At 37.7% G+C, this 22,092-nt stretch overlaps 1 protein-coding gene across 1 annotated transcript in view; it reads right to left on the reverse strand.

Annotated features, from left to right (window-relative positions):
* Positions 1 to 21,331, reverse strand: part of Cdk5alpha (Cdk5 activator-like protein) — a 74,740-nt gene extending 53,409 nt beyond the window's left edge. The window contains exon 1 of the mRNA XM_083132520.1: positions 20,386 to 21,331. Within this exon, the coding sequence (XP_082988646.1) occupies positions 20,386 to 21,021 (636 nt within the window). The 5' untranslated portion in view covers positions 21,022 to 21,331. The remainder of the gene's footprint in view (positions 1 to 20,385) is intronic.
* Between the last annotated feature and the right edge of the window lie 761 nt (positions 21,332 to 22,092).

Raw genomic sequence — 22,092 nt, forward strand, 5'->3', positions numbered from 1 at the left:
TTAACAAGAAGAACAAAATAAATAAGGCAATCCACAGACTATAACATGTATGAGAAATTTCCCTGCACATATTTGAGTATGAGAATTTTCGGAAGCAAATATTTTAACACAAACATTAAAAAACACATGCTAGACTCGTTATTTATTTTAAAAAAAAATCATGGAGATTTTCGAAATCGAGCTCGAAATATAAAGAAAAATATTAATTTTTAGGACTGAATATTAAAACTCAGGCGCCAGTGAAAATTCTCCCATGTATTTTTCTACCCCTGCTTTTAACAATCAGTACCTACGAAACATAGCTTAGTTTGCTTGATAGCGTGCAACGATGCTTCACACTGAATATATATTGTACGCGAAGGATGATCAGACTTTAACACAATTTTAAAATTAAATTGCAAGTCTTCAGCGCTCAACTGGTTATTCATAATGTTATTATACTTACATTGCAAGAATTAAACAACACAACTCAACTTCCAAGATATTATTTCACCTTAAAACATTTTATATAAACTCATTTTCGATTTTTGACACAAGACATTTTAAGTCAATCATCTTACATATAACAAAAACGAATCGAAATCAACAACTTAAAACAAATATCGACATTGATACAGCGTTCTTAATCTCAATAGTTCCCTGTTAATTTTATAAACTTGAACACAATAGAAATAAAGTAAATATTAGTTAGTTGTGAATCTAGAAGACAGTCACAAGCGAAACTCAATCAATGCGGCTAATTTATCTTGCAAATATCAACTTTTCAAAAACTTCATGTTGGTAGGAGAAGACGAGCTGTAATGGAACAGCCAAAGACAAATGAACGTAGTTTTCTGATTCACCAGGGGTTATCGACCTCTCTAACCGGTTTGCGGGCACGAAAGACAAATGAACGTCGCCGTAAGCATACATTATTAGACACGCGACTGTTGTCGATTTCACTTTCGCTGTTGATTTTCTCGATTTCTTGTTTTGTTGTTTTCATGTTATTCACCGAGAAACAATAAAATAATATTGGCACTGTCGAGAAAAATGCAGCTCGTAGATGTACATTGGGATACGTAAGTATTCTTCGGCGATTTGTCCATGGCTATTTTAATAATTTTTCTCTTCCATTCAACGCGTTTTTAAGGAAAGCATTTTTACGTATGCTGGTGTACAGCTTGTCTGCAGCTTGTCTCGAGTTTTCTCAATCCCTGTACACCGGCATACGTAAAAATGCATTCCTTAAAAACATGGTGATGGACAATTTGCTTGGTAATACTTATGCATCCCACTGTACCACAGATTTCATTTTCAGCACTCTGCAGTGACACTAGTAAACAGTTGCATTATCTGTATTCAGATAACAATTACATATTTAATGAATCTACTTACAGCTTTGAACATTATTCCGCAACAAACTTCGCAACAATATTCAAAATATGAAGACTGTTCACTGTTTACATTGGGCTTATTATATTGTATCTACTTTCGCCATAAAAATGCTTATTCTGAGATTTACTATTAACGGCCATGCAGTATTTACATTTCGTAATTTAAAAGCATATGTACTGCATGAGCCTACTATACACGACACAGCACAGTTTATAACAGCAGCACTATGCATGTTCAGTTAAAATATTCAAATGCTACTGTGAGAATAACCGTAGGAAACTTACACACGTGGACAATTTGTCCAAAAAGAAATATCAAAATTACCAGATTCTTTAATGAATAAAAAACAATTTTCCCTCGATCACATATGTAGTATCAATAGCTAAAGAAAACAATCGAAAAAGTAGAACTCTCCTCAATTCTATTAATAGTTTCATGACACCAAGGATGTTTTTCAAGGACGGTTTCTACGTTGTCCCTTTCAGGACGAAATTAAGGACGAAAGAAATTTCCTTCCTTAATTGAGGACAGGAAGCTCTTACACGATCCTGAAGTGAGGAAGCTTAAGTTTATCCTGAATTAAAGATTGACGTAAGTACCGTGAGACTGGGTGAAGAAGGCCAATGCTGTGATGAATTGATTGTGACATTGAGGATTTGAGGATAAAGGAGAATTGGTGTAAAAGAAGGGGGGATTCAAGGTTGACTATAAATGAGCTTAAAACTCACCAAAGGCTTTAGTGTCAGAAATAGAGACAATTGGTTACAAGCCCTCGCTGTAACTGATTAACTCACAATATCACTGGGATTCAGGACACCGTGCTGTTAATAAACAATCATGAAATGTCTTTCCTAGTTCCGTAGTTCCTTGTTTCTTCCATCTACATAAATCTGAAGGTTCGTTTATTGTTTGTAAATGTATCCTTGCACAATACAGTCAAGGAAAAGGAAACAAGGAAATTGTTTAACTTCAAAGGGGGAGGGTTGGTGTTAGAATAGAGCTTAATTTTCTGAAATGCATGGCTGCCACGCGGGAGATCAGCGTTCGATTCCCTGGATAGAAGATGAGAGTGATGTCACCTGAGGACCTTCTACCCTGAAGAAGAGTGGCCTTTGCCTTTGCTCTCGTAAACTTGGAATTATTTTCACAAGTCACCTGGTCGATAGCCCGAGAGAATATTTTCATCATTCGTCGCCAGGAAAGCTTCAAGAATTACTTCATCTTACATTTTTTTCTGAGTAATTACGTACATTTTTTACTTGACTTACCCTGTATAAGGTTTTTATACTCTGCTCAGCACTTAAAATACATTTTTATTACTTAAATTTACGTAAGCACCAGCTTTTGGCGATTAATAATCAAGATTTCCGCAGAGACACAACCAAACATATAAGAAAAATATATCAAAATATAAGAATAGTTGGAAACACTGCGTTGAACCAAGAAGGTACAGAACGAAACGGAAGTCATGCGAGGCATTAATCGAGTAATTTGCTTACAACGGATTATGCTGTGCTTGTGCGTCTTGTCGATCGATTCTGACGATATACGCGGAGGGCGTAGCGATGCGGTGCGATGCGATGCGGAAAAGTACGTGGGAGGCGATGCCTGGAAGAAACTGATGCGCCATAGGGTGCAGGCCAGCTTTCGTGCAAAGGATTGAATTCTCAAGCTACGGCACGTTCTGACGTCATCAAACTAGAAGGGTTTGATAATCACACCCGGATTCTACTTGATATCTTTGGCATTCGTACAATTTTCAGATGGAGTAGATCGTCGTTTATCCGCACGTCAATTATCCGCAACGTCAGTTGTCAGCACACTCAAAAAACAGGTACAGTACTCTAATTTATTTAACGTACTGTACGTACCTATATATTACGAGTGTTTTCTCATTTTTACATGTCTTTTGTTTTCTTGTACTGTATACGTATGTAGTACTGTGTACTGTGTACTGTATGTATAAAATGAACCTGTACAGTGGGATCCATGAGTATTACCGTGCAAATTGTCCATCACCATGTTCGTGCACTTTATTTGACCCATTAAGAGCTACAAGAATTAAAAGAAAACTCAAAACATGATGTTGACAACTTCTGCACCAGCATACATAAAAATCCATCGCTTAAAAACACAGTCGGATGCGAGATAAAAATTAATGAATATAGTCATGGTCAATTTGCACGGTAATACTCATGGATCCCACTGTACTGCACGTGTTTTCATTGTTAAATAAACACCTATTTGATTACCCGCAAAAATCGTTATCCGCATAACCTTCGGTCCCAATGAATGCGGATAAACGACGTTCTACTGTATTTTTTTTAAAAAAATAATGTTTTCGGAAACCTTTGATTGATTTGGTGTATTTTACTTCGCTCTTCTGCCACTCTTGGCTAATCGCGAAGATGAGGATGAGTGATGATGTAATGAAATATATTGAAATAAAATTTTTGGGTGCGTCATCACTCGAGTTATTTTGCACCCGTCCCGTCACATTATACGGGGTTAGGCTCTTGTCGCTGAGAACCAAAATCTCCCTAGCCAGTTAATAGCTGAGGCTGTGAAGGGGCACTCAGCACATATAAGGACACAGCCCTATATAAAATTATACGTGAATAGGTTCAGACGCCAGACCCTCGTTTGCGTGCCAAAAACAGTTACCGGAGTATACTACGGGGAAGTGAGGTTGAATTTCGGATGTCTCACCAGAAGGCCACCCCTTACACACTCGAAATTGATGCACTAACAAAGAATACCCATGCTCAGGCCGAGATTCGAACCCGGGACCCTCCGACGCTGAGGTCGACCGGAAACATTGGAGCCGAAAATGATCATGTGCATGTACAGTCACGGACACTTCTGGGTTATAACAATTCCATTAACTTGCAATGGAATCGTTACAACCCAGAAGTGTCCATGACTGTACAATGTGCATGTTAAATTGTAATTACATTATATACGCACGCATACACGCTAATTCCCGCTGGTGTAGTCGGTATGGCGTCCGACTGCCGCACGGAAGATTCTGGTTCGATGCCCTGGATGAGCGATCCCAAACAAGTTCCTGCCTAAATCGACTCTATATATCATCAGCCTCTAACATAACAAATGAGTACCTGCGGGTAGCCCTTGAGGGTAAAGGCAACCTGAGCCTGGTGGTGAGATCGAGAATGTGTAGATCCTTACCTCTATTCTCCGTATGTGCCTTCCTTCAGTGCACAATTAAATTAACATCATTTTTTCCCAATCTTATCTCTCTCATTAGCACCTAAAGGTTGCTTTTGCACACAGATATTGATCAACCAATCAAACAGTAATAAATAAAATTAAATTTATGTAAAATATGTATAAATTTTAGAAATAATGTGAAAATTATTTCCGTTTTTGTAAACAAATAAATGTGTTCTACATGGACGTCAGCAGAATATTGTCCAGAAAGGGGGAAAGGTATTTATTCAGTGGCATATTACCCCATAATAATGTTGGTCCCCCTCAAAAAAATCCTTCACTTTGAAGTTATGTCCCTGCAACAGCCTCATAATGTTTGACATAAATCACCGTGACTGTAATGAAACTATATCTGTTTTAGTTTGAAATTAATTTTCCAAAAGGGGGCCGTAGCCTCCTTGCTCCCCTTTCCGGATGTCCATGTCTAGGAACGATCGACCCCATTTCCACGTTATTCGTCGTTGATATAAATGCAATCTCATTGTTCTCCATTGGAGACCACAATTATTATACCAATAACAATGAAATCAGTGAAAGGAGATTTTGTTAGAGAGTTCTAGATATACTACTCACTTGTTTGTTTCCCCTATATGTATGCAAACACACATTACATGCGAGGCTGTAAACAGAAATCAATCATTTACAAAGTGCCGTTATTTTGGGAACGAGTATGAGCTCTGGGATTACACACACACAGTCATTCTTTGTCGATCTTGCTGTCGATAACCTGTATCCATGCAACGATATGCTTTGACCCCATTCCTTGCTGTTCTTACGTCGAAAGGGGCGTCACGTTGTCACGAATCAGAAAAACCAATGAAATCAGTGTCGATGAGTCAGTATCAACTATCAAACAAGACAATTTGACATTTTCTAACGCTAACTTGCAAAGAACAATCAACAGTTAACACAGTTAGTACTAAGAAGTAAAGAAGGCTGTTTTCACCTATTATATCATCAACGACCATCTAATGAGACTGCCATCAAAAGCCAGCTACTAATATTTTTCCTAACTATAACTATACCCTGTGGAGGCACATAGTGGTTCGGATCCCACTTTAAACTGTAGGTCCACCGTCCAGTCCCGATTAGCCTTACTGTACATAAAGTGGACTTAAAACACCAAATCAATCAATCAAACCTAACTATAACTACCATAAAACAAGACACTTACTAACGATTTCATCAACAACCATCAAATAGGACTGTTTCTGACTATAAGTACCATCAACAACCATCAAATAGGACTGTTTCTAACAATAACTACTATCAACAACCGTCAAAGAGGACTGTTTCTAACGATAACTACTATCAACAACCATCAAACAGGACTGTCTCTAACGATAACTACCATCATCAACCATCAAATAGGACTGTTTCTAACGATAACTACCATCAACAACCATCGAAGAGGACTGTTTCTAACGATAACTACTATCAACAACCATCAAATAGGACTGTTTCTGACGATAACTACTATCAACAACCATCAAAGAGGACTGTTTCTGACTATAAGTACCATCAACAACCATCAAATAGGACTGTTTCTAACGATAACTACTATCAACAACCATCAAATAGGACTGTTTCTGACTATAAGTACCATCAACAACCATCGAAGAGGACTGTTTCTAACGATAACTACTATCAACAACCATCGAAGAGGACTGTTTCTGACTATAAGTACCATCAACAACCATCGAAGAGGACTGTTTCTAACGATAACTACTATCAACAACCATCAAACAGGAATGTTTCTGACTATAAGTACCATCAACAACCATCAAATAGGACTGTTTCTAACGATAACTACTATCAACAACCATCAAATAGGATTGTTTCTGACTATAAGTACCATCAACAACCATCGAAGAGGACTGTTTCTAACGATAACTACCATCAACAACCATTAAATAGGACTGTTTCTAACGATAACTACCATCGAATAGGACTGTTTCTAACGATAACTACTATCAACAACCATCAAATAGGACTGTTTCTAACGATAACTACTATCAACAACCATCAAACAGGACTGTTTCTGACTATAAGTACCATCAACAACCATCAAATAGGACTGTTTCTAACGATAACTACTATCAACAACCATCAAATAGGACTGTTTCTGACTATAAGTACCATCAACAACCATCGAAGAGGACTGTTTCTAACGATAACTACTATCAACAACCATCAAATAGGACTGTTTCTAACGATAACTACTATCAACAACCATCAAATAGGACTGTTTCTGACTATAAGTACCATCAACAACCATCGAAGAGGACTGTTTCTAACGATAACTACTATCAACAACCATCGAAGAGGACTGTTTCTGACTATAAGTACCATCAACAACCATCGAAGAGGACTGTTTCTAACGATAACTACTATCAACAACCATCAAACAGGAATGTTTCTGACTATAAGTACCATCAACAACCATCAAATAGGACTGTTTCTAACGATAACTACTATCAACAACCATCAAATAGGATTGTTTCTGACTATAAGTACCATCAACAACCATCGAAGAGGACTGTTTCTAACGATAACTACCATCAACAACCATTAAATAGGACTGTTTCTAACGATAACTACCATCGAATAGGACTGTTTCTAACGATAACTACTATCAACAACCATCAAATAGGACTGTTTCTAACGATAACTACTATCAACAACCATCAAACAGGACTGTTTCTGACTATAAGTACCATCAACAACCATCAAATAGGACTGTTTCTAACGATAACTACTATCAACAACCATCAAATAGGACTGTTTCTGACTATAAGTACCATCAACAACCATCGAAGAGGACTGTTTCTAACGATAACTACTATCAACAACCATCAAATAGGACTGTTTCTAACGATAACTACTATCAACAACCATCAAACAGGACTGTTTCTGACTATAACTACCATCAAGAACCATCAAATAGGACTGTTTCTAACGATAACTACTATCAACAACCATCAAATAGGACTGTTTCTGACTATAAGTACCATCAACAACCATCGAAGAGGACTGTTTCTAACGATATCTACCATCAACAACCATCGAAGAGGACTGTTTCTAACGATAACTACTATCAACAACCATCGAAGAGGACTGTTTCTGACTATAAGTACCATCAACAACCATCGAAGAGGACTGTTTCTAACGATAACTACTATCAACAACCATCAAACAGGACTGTTACTAACAAAAACTACCATGAAATAGGACTGTTTCTAATGATAACTACTATCAACAACCATGAAATGGAACTGTTTCTTACGATAACTATCATCAACCACCATAAATAAGACTGCTTCTAAACAATAAGTACCATCAACAACTATCAAATAAGACTTTAAAATCTCCTAACGCCAACAACCAACAAGATTGACCGCTTCTGGCACTAGCAGCAACAACCATAAAATAAAATAAAACTAAGATTTTTCAACTTTAACTACCAACAACAATTATGAAATAAGAATGTTTCAAATATTAAAACGGCAATCAATTCAGAATAATTAAGATTTCTTTAGATTTTCTGAACCTTTGTAGAACTTCACCTCATTAGTCAATGCGTTGCGTAGTCTCGAATGGATTCCCGAAAACTTGCTAAACAACAGAATTTCAAAAGTTTTTGCACGATATTCCGTGTTCTCATATTAAGGACGCCATTATTTCGAACCCTTTCCTCCTTATTGCAGAGCGACTGAGATATAACTAGAAGAACGTACATTCCAGGAATCGCAGACTACGAAGATGGAAATTACAAGGAAGATCCAAGAGTTGTGGTAATATTATCAAATTACATTTGTGTTTAAAAGAAAAATACCTTATTCTTAGTACCTTCTGCACAGGGATGGCGCTACGGGGGGCTTTTCTGCCTCTTCCTTGTGCCCCCCCCCACATTTTTAGTGTACTTAGACAAATTACTACCGACAATAAGAAAAAAGAAACAATATTTTCAATTATACAACTTCCATTGAGACAAAGCCATTACAATGTTTAAGTACATTTCCTTCTCTAGTAAGATTGCAAGATTACTTTATTACTAATTGTTCTAAAATCGTAGGGGACGGGGCACCACAAATCTGATTGGACAATGGCCACTGAATCATTTGATACTAAGTAATTGTCCAATTATGAGTCACCAAACTGGCTAATAAATTGAGATACTCTGCTGTTTATCTGGTGGGTGGATGTATTCAGGGGTCTGAGACTGTTCTTTGGTTGCTGGAGATGCATACAGCTGAATGTGTACGTATAAATATCAGTCCTGCAAATTGATTCGCTATTTTTAGGAATATGTCTACCAGGTGTGAAAAATGATTTTTTATAAGTAGAAGGACGTTCTACATTTAAAGAACAGTTCAGTTTAATTTCTGTTAGTTCCTCATTCGAGTACCGGCAATGGCATGAGTTGTTGCCTTGTTGTAATCAAGTGGTCGCTGGTTCGATCCTCGGTGCAATCACATTTCATTAAGTAACTCAGTTTCCACTATAAGCTGTAGGTCTCGTCTCAATTAGTCTCTGTGCACGTAATGGACGTTAATACAAATCCAACCAAGTACTGCAATGCGGCGCAAAATCCAGAAGTTTTCGGCAATTCTATTTCTCGTAGGACTAGGCCTACATATATTAGAATATAATTTTTGAAGTGCCGTCATAGTAGCCATTTCGATTTCAGCATGTGAAAGCAAAAGAGCTACATGTGAAGAGGATATTAAAGTTAGGGTCTATTTTCCAGTTCTTGATAACATACTTTCTAAAATCTAATTTAGAAATTCAACTAAATTCTAATTTAAAGGAAAGGATTCTAAATTAAAGGAAAGGTTTACTAAGGACAGCGATGTGTTAATTGGAGTTGGCCATTTAAATTCAGAAAGTGCTGCTTTTCTTATACCACCATTAACTGTAAAATAGAAAATTGAAATGGTTCTCGTGTATGGAGAATCTGGCAGGAATCTCCGTCAAGCTGTCGTTGTTTATGCTGTGCGTTTTCCAGGCAGGGTGCGTTCTTTCGCTTCGTTTTAACGTACAGTCAATCAATTTACTACTGAAGGAAGTGTTACAACCTAAACAAAGGAATTTGTTTTTCAACAATTTCAAGTCCTGGAACAAAAATGTTTTATTTTTTGAATTTAAATGAATTGCGAAATGAAATACATTGGTTTTAAAGTGTAAACATTCAAGAAATGAAAATTTGTCGATTATAGCGCCATCTATCAAAAATCGAAAAAAATGTTTCAGACAAAACTTACGTATTTTTTTCCGTAAAATCCGAATCTGTAATAAAAAATAAGGGTTTCTATTTGAAATTTCAAAGTTGCCCCCCGCCCCACCTACAAGAGGGGGAGGGGGTGTTCTTTTGTTGCACCACTAAACTTCCCCCTCCAAACTATCAACTTTTTATTTCGAACATTTTCTTGTAGGATGATTTTTTTCAAGATATTCAATTGATTCAGGTTAAAAAAATCACCCGGTATAGCTTACAGACATATTACTAAACATGAATAAAGCATAAATCAGTGAAATTATAATATACAACCTAGTGTAACAGTTACAAATCTTTATTGTTTTGTTCTTATTTAATATTCCATTTCATTCTTGCTTGATACACTCTATCTTTATTAATAATATGTTTATCTTTCTTTTGTCATTACTTTCAGTGATATACTGATAGTAATATACTGAAAACAATGTTGTGGATACCCGAACAAAATGTTAATATTAAAAGAACAAGAGCTAACAAATTACATGTAAAAGTAAACTAATAGGAACAACTTGTAACCTAACCATACAATCCTATAAAATGAACACAATGTTCATTCAAATGTAATGCAAAGTGATGTAATCAAATAGAATACAAATAAAGTGCTCAGCTCACAATTCTGAAGATATGACGTCACTGGTGTATTTATAGGCATCAGGACAATAAGCGCATACCTCTGAATGTATGCAGGTGGAGGTGGGCTTCCTCGGTGGGTTTCCCTATTTTAACAATCGTGTCTTATGTAAAGTCCTTTGGTCCTTTTATGTAAGTATCAATTTCCAGTGTGGACTGGCCTTCGCAACCGCCGCTAATACCATGTTCCTTAGAGGGGGTAGAAAGTATAAAGAAAGCCGCCATTACCAAAGATATCGACCCATTGCTGACGTTCGCCATGCAAGAATCAATTTGTTTAATAGGAGTGTATCCTTTCCTGTTAGATAACCAGGACAACAGTACCGCTTTGCAGAGTTCCATATTCAGCAGGATAATTGCCGTTATGGGGGAAAGCAAGCTCGGAGACGGCGTTCAAGAGGTTTCTTATAAGAAGGAAAATTCGCGAAATCAATACCAGGAAAATTCTGTTCGCGACGTTGCCGTGATCGCTTGAATTCATGAAAATTCGTAATATGAGGCTTAGTAGAAGAAAATATTGTGCGAATTTTAATTTTCGACTTTTGATTTATGATTTGATAGCTCTTCATGGTCAACAGCGTAATAAAGTGTGTACCATATAATAAACAACTTATCAGGTTTATTCTTAAAAATATATCTGAAACGCAACAATGGAGTTTGTCGTATACCAATGAGAAAATCTTCAAGTTTTGTTTTCATGTGCTTTTGTAAACACGGCCATTGTGGCGCTGGTGTAGTGTTAAAGAAAATGGCCACTTTCACAGGTGCAGAAAAAAGCAGGCTGTGTCTCAAAAGTTCCAAGACCTTATATCTCTGCATTTGGGGCTTTGTGAAAGAAAGGCTATGTTGCTCCAGAATGTGCAACAGCTAAAGGAGAGAATGAGAAACGCCCTTGGTGGACAATGAGTTCTTGGGAACTTAAATTTCGATGTGTGTCGCATGACTGGTGTACGCCACATTGAACATTTGTAGACATCCATACAAACTTGAATTGCTACTGATTGATACACAACAAAATATTGTTGTATTCCATGTAGTTCAGTCGAAATAAATGCTTAAAGTTGTTTACTCTATTATGATACACCCTGTATATATGAATGATGATGAACATGAAGGCACACCTGAAGAATCGAGTCCACTGCCAGGCAGTACGTTATCGTAAATACTAAACGATCGTTTTGGCTTTCTTTCTTGTTGTCAATTTAACATCTCATGTTCTTTGCTGTTCGATTAACCGAAACAAATATGAAACCGTGCACTTACGAAGCAAAGGGTCCAGGGTTAGAATTATTGACTAGACGTGGCATTTTTTCGTTTCCAAAGTTCATTATAAGTTCCCAACATGGTCAGACAGGTTATTGGGACTTGACTCAAGAGTTTTAAAGTGGAAAATGAACTACTGTGCAATAAAGCCCGGTACAACATGCTTAAAAGTCGACAGCGTTAGCCACTATACTACCCTGGAGCCTGTACTCGACTTTATACTCTTCAAATTATCATTATCCATTCTCGTGTTACTTGCAACCAATGAAACTAGCATAGATTAATTAGGTTTATTTTACTTCGTTTTCTGCCACTTTTGGCTAATCGCGAAGATGAGAATGAGTGATGATATGACACTCACAAAGAACAACCATGCCCAGTCCGGGATTCGAAACCGAGACTCTTGGCTAACCACTCCGCCAAGGAGAAAACTAGCACAGAACCAAACTAGCAGTGAACTAAGTGTATTCAACTATTTGATATATGAACCAAAGACACCTGTGTTTTACGGTTGTATTATAGAAACAATCAGTAATAAATTACAAAAACTCATTCTAATGACACATCACGTTCATTGCAGAGCGACTGTAATCCTTTTAAGAGCTAACTAGAAAATGTTACATTCCAGGAATCGCAGTCTGCGTATATTGCCGATAGATGACAGAGTTTCCAAATATCGTTGGCGAAGATGGAAATTGTAAGGAAGGTCCAAGAGTTCTGGTATTATTATCAAATTGCACCTGTGTTTAGAAGAAAAATACATAATTCTTAGTACCTTCTGCATCAACTTGAACTTCTTTTTCTACAATAAATGAGAAAGTATGAACACTTGTAGTAATTATATTGACAAAGTTTTTACTTAGAACTCTGTGTGGACATTTTGGACACACGAAATGTAATACTCATAATACGCATTACTTTTTGGAAGCGAGCTTGCTGGTCGAGTCACCTCTTTGATTCCTGGCAACTTCCTAGTCTATAAAGTGAAGACTATGTATATAAATATCATGATTCATGAATGTCCAAAATATACACTTCGTCAATATAATTACTACAAGCGTTCATTCTTCCTCATGTCTTGTAATAAAATAAGTTCAAGCTGCTACAGAAGCAGTGACGGCGCCAGCCTGATATAAGTGGGGGGGGGGGTACAGATTTCCGTTTGAAACTCTCGGAGGCTGACTAACATAGGCGTAACTTGAATCCTGGGAATGGGGCGGGGGGGCAGAGTCGGAAAGATTTCCATCCTATAAGAAAAGATGTCCAGGATTATTTTGCTAATAACTGTTACGTTTGACAGGTCATAAAAATCATTCTTTATTTCTCTTTTTCTCAGGTCTCAAGGGGTTAACAAAATTACCCTTGTAAATTTTAAGGTCTGAAAATTTTGGGTGACAAGTACCTCCCTTACCCTCGCCAAGTTACACCTGTGCCAACTAATACCGGCTAAAAAGTATTTACGTAACATTTTACTGTACAGTACCCATGGCATATTGTACAGTCAGACCCATAGATAAATCACTATGTGAGATATTGCATTCTGTTCCATCAAGTACAAAAGCATTTTACGCACGAATCTTTTATGGCAAGTACGGAGTGTCCGAAAAGTCAGGCAACCCGGTGTTTACGACCGTACAACGGAATAGCGAAACGGAATGAGAAGAAACGCTTTCTGCCAAGAGAATGCCCTGTATATTGGGAAAATTTAGAGAGACAAACATATGTAAGAACATGCATGTTTTAATAACAAATAAGCAAAGTGTTGCCAAAGGCGGAAAAAAAATATTTGCAAATCGTGTGTATTGATGCACAGAACCCATTCAGGTAAATTATTTCAACATTTCACAATACCAACGAACAATTTGGATGGCCATCTAATGAATTTGACAGAGAAAGAACTTTGACGAAGTTTCAAAAACATTGCAGAAGGGAATAAATGGGCTGTTCCAAAAATCGATGTTTTCACAATATTACGAGGGACACTGGCAACACTGTTGGTGTCACGTGGCACTAACAGATGTGTTTTACCTCAGGCTATCACACTAAGGCACTTTTAACGACAAAGGAGAAAGTTGGTTATTCTCGAACATATGCAATAAATTACATACAACTTGCAACCCTGAAATGTGGGTATCCCTAAATGCATCTCTTACGCAAGAATATGACGATGTTCGGATATATTCATCAACAATAAACACTCTTTCCTGTGTAGAATATGGCATTTTGAAAACACACACAAGATGTCAGCATAAGTAGACACAATCTGGAATGCCGTTCGCGACAAACAGCAACCACTTAAGGCACAGAACACATAACAATTGATACATGTTCTTCTGTACTTACTACTTACTACTTCTTACTACATGTAACACTATATCTGTAAAGACTGTGAATACTTTTTGTGAAATGAGAAAATGAACCGCAGCGAGAAACTACACATACGTCTGTTTTTATGAGCAGATGCAAAATTATCTACAACCTTGTATAAATACAAATATTTTACTTTCTGCTCGTAGCGTGTCATAACTTTTGGCACGAGCTTTAATTCTGTCTCTTAACTGTCCAAATCACAATAGTAGTGAGCTTTGGAAGATTGTAGGTTTTCGTACTTAACAGAGATGAGGAAGAGAATGTCAGAGTGTGTACATAGGAGAAACGAAAAAGAGGCTGAAAGACAGGTTAAAACAACATAGGGATGATGTACGACTTAAGAGAGAGAGAGAAATGCGATATTTAAACACACGATAAAAACAGGACATGACATAGAGTGGGATGAGGCTAAGCAGATAGGAAGGGAGAAGAGAATACTAGTGAGAAAATGGAAGGAGGCCAAGGAAATAGAGAAGAAAGGTGAAGAAGAAACAATGAACTAGAATGGGGGACTGAAGATAAACAAAGAATGGAAGAAGATGTTAGAAAGAGTGGAAAGGACAAGAGAGAAAGAGGAGAGAAGAAGGAAGAAGAATGAAGGAAAAAGAGCGTGAGATAGAGAGTCCAACCACATTCTAGATGGAAGTAAATATGTTTAGCCTTTTAGGTGAAAGTACAGTTGACAAGGGAAAGCCACCTGCCAGAATGTTCCAGAACAACTTTCTAATAGTCTGGAGGGGAGTAATGTTTGTGTATGATATGTCGTCCTGTTTTTGTACCTTGTTACATTTGTACTTGGTGCAGAGTCTGAAGAAGACCTTGCTAGAAGGTTGAAACGTTACGTTTAGTTTATGTTTTATAATATGTAAAATAAATTACTGCCTTGGTCAGCATATTGAGTTTTTCATATCATGGAAACAAGGCTTAATACATCCATTGTTATTAAAAAGTATCAACAGCTTAGTCAAATTAATCGCTCGGAGCATTCTTGTGATCTAAAAGACAATGAAAAACAAACAATGATTTAACAGGAAAAGTCTAAAAAGGAACTGTTTCTTGAAATTGTTTTATTTTTTTTATTTTATTTTTCTGTTGTAGCTTTGTTAAGCATCTTTGACACAACAATTAAAATAAATTAAACAAATATTGAATCTAACTTTTAAATGTTGTAAATAGGCGAATTACCAGCTTAATGAAATCTCAAAAGATTTGTCAAGAATTAGTACAAAGTTCATGCACGAGAATGTTTTATTTTTTGAATTTAAATGAATTGCGAAATGAAATACATTGGTTTTAAAGTGTAAACATTCAAGAAATGAAAATTTGTCGATTATAGCGCCATCTATCAAAAATCGAAAAAAATGTTTCAGACAAAACTTACGTATTTTTTTCCGTAAAATCCGAATCTGTAATAAAAAATAGGGGTTTCTATTTGAAATTTTAAAGTTGCCCCCCGCCCCACCTACAAGAGGGGGAGGGGTTGTTCTTTTGTTGCACCACTAAACTTCCCCCTCCAAACTATCAACTTTTTATTTCGAACATTTTTTTGCAGGATGATTTTTTTTCAAGATATTCAATTGATTCAGGTTAAAAAAATCACCCGGTATATCGGTATATAACAAACAAAGACTCTAAAGTTAGTAACTGTTTAGGTGTAGTAAATTACATATAGAAAGTGTATGTATAGGGAATATAATAAATAATATATGGTTTATTTGTGTATATGTGATATAGGTTGTAATTGTTGGGATTGTTAAAATATACAACTTCCAGTTGGTAATTTAAAAGGAAGTTTGGCTAATCGGAACTGCACGTGTTTGAAATTTGTTCGCATGGGTATGAACACGGGGCAACTTTCAGTTAGATCTTCAATCAACAGCGGTAAGGGACGGAAGAAACTGGTAATCATTATTTATTTACATTTTACTTGGGATTACCGCTAAGCAGTTTTTCCCATATCTATTACTGGCAATCTTGAAATCTTTCTTACAATTACACTTCTTCTTCTTCTTCATTATTTTTGGCTCACACCGCGTATTGTTGTGATTTCTAGCCAAAGTTGCTAAGTTCAGATACTATTATATATGTTCCAAACTGTTGTTGAATATCTTTCACTTTCTTCGAAACACTAATGACTAATTGACTGTTGTAGTCCATTCTGTTCTTATGATATAACGACTTTGCGAGGTATTTTGGATTTAAATTATCGTGAGGGGTCATCAAGGCTATTTATATTGTATAAAGTATCCAAATAACTGCAAAACGAGGTTCAGATATTAATGTAGATAAGGATATCGGAAATGGAACTTGTGGATATTGTAAGTTTTGATATAAAGAGTCTCAGTGTTGTTGCCTTAAGGCATATTAAAAAAATATATGGTTGAGTGTTTGATTAGCTTCTCCGCACTAACAGGAAGTTGATGTCACAGTCCTTAAACGAGCCAAATGTTGATTTACTAATACATGGCCTGTACGCATTCTTAATACAATTACGCTCTCGAAAACGTACATTTAATCAGTTTACATCATCAACTCTAATAAACAACTCGTAGCAACCGGAACAGAAACTTTCAGGTCGATAACGATTCGACTGAATTACAAAATCGCGTCAAAGATATTTGACGTCATGATATGACACGAGTACATTTCTTTTATATATAACATTTCAAACACAGCAATATTGTATCACTAGAGGCGCCACAATTAATAGGATATATTATGCATCATGTATTATGACCTAGCACTTGAGTCACCAGTGTGCACAAACTTGCCAGTTTGATGTGAAATATGTAGTCAGCAAGCCACAATCAAAATGGCCGACAGATTGGAAGCATGTAAGAGTGGTCAATTTTACCATTACCGTGTTCATTAATTCTGTCTTCCGCAACGTAGGATTGAAGAACTGAAACATAAATCAGGGACAACCTCGGATAAAGCAAAATTCCATTCCCTAAGGAAACATAAAACGAAAAATTGTGCTGGAAACTGCCTACTGTTATTTTTGTGACTGTATAAATAAAGACAAAATCAGGGGTAGACAAAACTAAAACTAATTCAACCACCAACCCCTTCTTCTCAGGAGGCAGATATTTCCTTGTTGCAAATGCCGACTAAGAAAGGAAACTAATATAAGCTATGAAATGTGACCTTGTTAATACAAGATTAGATTAAAAGTTATTAATTCTTGCACTGGAGTGGCATTCCTAAACACTGCTCTACCGGTAACAGAATGAATAAGTATGCAATGCATTCTAATATATGGCAGACTACTATATTGCTGCAGATTTTAAAATTCGGCTAGGAACAGTGCAAAAATTTATAATGGCATGTTTATTATTCTGATTCAATGATACAGGTAATACAGAAAACGCACAAACATTAAAAAATACACGAAAAATTTCCGAATTCGAAAAATTAAAAAAACAAAAAAACAATTGAATTTGAAAATTGAGGCGCTATGGCGACCAGGCGCCTACCCCTGTATAAAATAAGTACATACATATATTTTGTACGCGGTTCAGTTCTTTATTTAATTTTGAGCAAAATGTTTTCAGTCTATAATTCAAGAATAGAAAAAATGCCTCAGTTGAATGTCAGATTGGAAAATATGCAATAATAAACTTAGGATTCCGTTTCTCTCTCTTACTATTTTTCTTTCTATCTCTCTGTCTCTCACCCACTAATATACACACATACTACATGAAGGTGTTAGATTTTTACATTCAGCCTAGCTCCGTAGCTACACATTTTAGCGCCACTCCTCCCCCCCCCCCCCAACACTACCGCATCCTTCACAAATTTTCGAATGAGAAAATAAAGAAAAACCTCATTAAAAATAATATAGGTTAATTATATTTAAAAATTCTAAGTTTTCATTTCTGATTTTAAAATGTTTAGCATATTTAAGAATATTTCAATTATGTCTTATTGTCTCAAGAACCTACTATTATTACTACCTTGGGAAACAGAAAATTCCAGCAGTGTTTTACCAGAATATAAGTAAAAGAAGAAAAGAGGTAAGACTAAAAAGTATATAATACAATGTGCAGCATGTTCTCAGAAGAAGAAAAAAATGTAATTAAAAGTTATTCAGTTCCGCTCAACCACTTAAATCGAAAAGGATTTATGATAGAGATTTTTCGTGATCCCCCCAAAGGAAGTATGTAGCGGTTTCTTTGTTGAAACTCTTAAGTGGGAACAAGGGTCTAGTATGTTTTTCTTCTCCCCTCCTTACCTGTCAAGTGTAAATTTCTCCGTCGCATATTCTGCCTTCGTTGTATTAAAAAAAAGTGCCCTAAGCTGCAGCCTCCTTCCCTATTCCTTCGCTACGGGCCTCATTCAGCCTACTAGATTATAAATCGAAATTTTAAACGTTCTGCAATACAAAAAAAGTAAATTCAAGTCTTGTGTCATCTGCAAATAGGCATATTCTTAAAGATAACAGCATTTGCGTTGCTTCACACGTTTTCATTCCTGCACTTAAAATCACAAGTTCAACGTGACAATATTAAACAGAAGTCAACTTTTCGTCCCTTGTAATAATAACTGCAGCTCAACGATTTCCTAACAGGAATTCAAACCTTCAAATTTGTGCAATTAAACATTGAAATTTATTTTGTCTCCAACACTGAAGACCCTGGTTCGATTCCAGGGGTGGGTGATTTCAGATGCGAATTTCTCCATAAGTGTCCCTGTATGGTTAGTCCGTCTAATAAATGGGTACCTGGGGCAAAGGAAGACGAAGCGTGATGCTGATCACATAACACCTCCACAGATGGCCGAGGTTGTGAATGTGTATGGGTCTTACGTCATTCTCCTACATGCATTCGTGCATGTTGCAATATGACAAAGCAGCAGTGGCGTGCCAGGATTTCGAAACGGGGGTTACATATACTTTCATTAGTAGTCGCCCGGGGTGTAAGGGGGTGACCTTCCACTTAGTACACCCTGGACTGCATTTTGCAGACGAACGAGGTCTGGCGACTGGCACTATGGCCAGTATAATTTTGTGTGCGTTGTCCTGTTTCTTGCCCTTATGTGTGCCGAGTGCCCCTTTGCAGCCTCAGCTTTTAACCAAGGTAAGGATATTTTAGTTTTCAGACAAGTTTTTATTTTTGTTATGATAAGGGGCTTGACCCCGCATAGTGTGCCGGGAGCAAAATAGCCTAAGTGTTGAGGCATCCAAAATTTTAAATTCAAATTCGTAGTCGCCCCTCATTTAGCCATATTTTGCTGCGTTTGGCGTTCTTTTTTTTTAGGAATACTGGGCCAAAGAGGGGGGTTATGGCCCCCACCAACACCCCTTGGGCACGCCAGTGCAAAGCAGATTATATGCTTTATTTATTACGATCTTAAGATGCTTAATTCATGTGGTATTCTATTGTAATAATCAAATTATAACTGGAAGTGTTACCTCATTATATATCAGACGAAGTTTAAAAATAGGAAAACTTACCAACGTTGTTGACATACATGTTTCCTTGTGAGTTAGTTTTTTAAAAAATATTGTATGACGCTAAATATTCGAAGCGCGAAGATAGTCTTCACCTCTTCGGGTATAATTTCGTAAAACAAAAAATCCCTGACTTCCCATGTTCTTTCAGAACAACAACAAAATTTTTCCAGACAAATCATTAGGTCAATTAGTGTACATGAACATGTCTGGGAGAATGTCACGATATATTAGCTAAACACTCACACATAATACAAGTTAACCAAGTTTTAGAATATTCATTTCACATGTAAAGGTAAAAATGCACAGATAAACTGATCAGCAACTCAAAACAGTTGTTCAAAAATATATTTTTACTGCACTAATACGAAAATATTGATTATTCCAGAGAATGAGTAAATTTCCCTGACTTTTCCAGAAAAAGTCAATTCCCTGACTGTTCCAGGATCTCCAGACTGGTAGACACCTTGATTTTATGAGGCGGAGGGTACATGCTCGCCCCCTGCCCCCTTATCCGTATTTCTGTCTCTCTCGGATTGGAGTTCAATGCAATAGAAAATGGAGTAAAATGGATGTGGAGGAATTCCCAAAGCAGATGAGAACTGGTAAGTGGTCCCAGGTACACAGAGATGGAAGTTCTAGATTCTAGGGGGGGGGGCGACTGTAGATAAAGTAAATAGGAAGTATACTACGGTGACACCTTTGCCACCAAAACTCCAGGAGTTGAGGTGCCACAACGTTCACAAGTTGGCTTGGAACCAAATATAGAGAAACTTTGACTCACCTGCCAACCCTGCAAGAGTAGACTCCTGTCCACAGTCCGGAGCCACATGACGGCATCACCTGCCTGAAAGTCCTTCAACTTGTAACACTTCTTGTGCAGATAAGAACCCAGACACTTCAGCAACTCCGATGTAGACGCCTGTATGACCGTCTTCTTAGGGGGAGCTACCGTCGCTTGCGATGGGACACTCAGAACGGCCTTTGGAGCGAGCTTCTCGCAAGGCGCCGTAGTGTTGTTGTTGGCGTTGTTGGAACGCACAATGTCCAAAGGACCAAGAGCCGCGGTGGGTTTCGGATAGTAGCATGAGATGGCCTTCTGGATATTCTTGTTCTTGTCGACAAGCGGATGGATATTGTCCAGAGGCTGCCGGAATGTTATGTTCTTGTTCTTGTTGTCTAACTTTTTCTTGTTGTTCGTGGAGAACCTTTTCCAGCTCAAGGTGTTGATGAACAACGAATGCTTCTTGAAGTTCTTCTCAAGAGCGTTCTTTTCCGAGATGATCTTGGCGTTTTCATTGTTGGCGATCTTCTCTTTGTTCTTTGCATTGTTCAGCTGCTCGTAGCTGATATTGTTGAGGGTGAACTCACCGTACACCGGCCTCCTTTCGCGAGGACTGAAGCTCAGGACAGTCCCCATTGTTGGAGACAAGCTGACAAGCTGCCACAAAATTTTTAGCACCACTTTGAAACCGGGGGGTTGAAAGTCAAGGCATAACAAGCTCCACCCCGTCAAGTTGGAGGACTCCGTCGGGTCGGGCTGGGACCAGAAGATACAGCCTTTGTCGTCAGAACAACCGCAATACCAACAGCAGCTACATTGAAGAACAAGTCTACGCCACTAGAGTAAGCACAGTGTATAACCACGGCAAGAGAACAACACGCACCAGAACTTTGTTTTGCAACAATAGGACAACAATGCGCCACGAGGTGTCGTCTCGAACGTCGATCTCCCGTTTGCAGATGACACTGCCGTTCCACTCCCAGTTTTTCGAACTAATCCATTTTCGTTACCCCTGGCAACGGGGTGATGTCAGGCGATCCGGCATTGGTCGATAATTCCGTCACGTGACCCTGCGTCGCGGCGGCTGCGTTCCCTCAGGATCTTCTCCTGCTAGGATCAAGGATTCTCTCCAGAAAACCTAACAATATTGCGGTTTCTTACCCGAAATTTCGGATCTTGTTTACCGGGTAGGCAAAGGGTGCTGGTGGAAACAAGGAATTTTCAATTTATGACGCAGGCATCTGCGCTTCTCATATCCTCTCTGTTCCCCCCTCCCCCCCCCTTAGGACGACGCATCGCAAAAATCGATCCGGGTACGGTGCGATGTAGGAGTTGGAAGACCTTCAATTGTAGACCGGCATGCGCGAAGACCCACGCGACGGCTTTTCAACTCCCAACAGCCGCAACACGGCATACGTCACGTGGCCCCATCATGAACTTGTGTCACGGCCATTGCAAATAAATTAATTTAAAGTCGCGGCCGAAACGCTGTCTGCCCCCACATCTAGCACAGATTGTGCTGGACAGTATAACTTCTGCTTAAAAAAGCACCAACGGGTTTTTTCCCCACTCTCTTCATCTATTTTTCAACATGTCCGCATTCTGCTCGATAATAGACGTCAGGAAACTTTGGACAACCCTCTCACAGATTTGATAGAAACCATGGCTAGGGAAGGATATAATTTGTCCTATTTTATTCCCGTGGAT

This window comes from Lepisma saccharinum, chromosome 12, assembly GCF_977018435.1.
Source record: "Lepisma saccharinum chromosome 12, izLepSacc3.1, whole genome shotgun sequence".
Taxonomy (NCBI): domain Eukaryota; kingdom Metazoa; phylum Arthropoda; class Insecta; order Zygentoma; family Lepismatidae; genus Lepisma; species Lepisma saccharinum.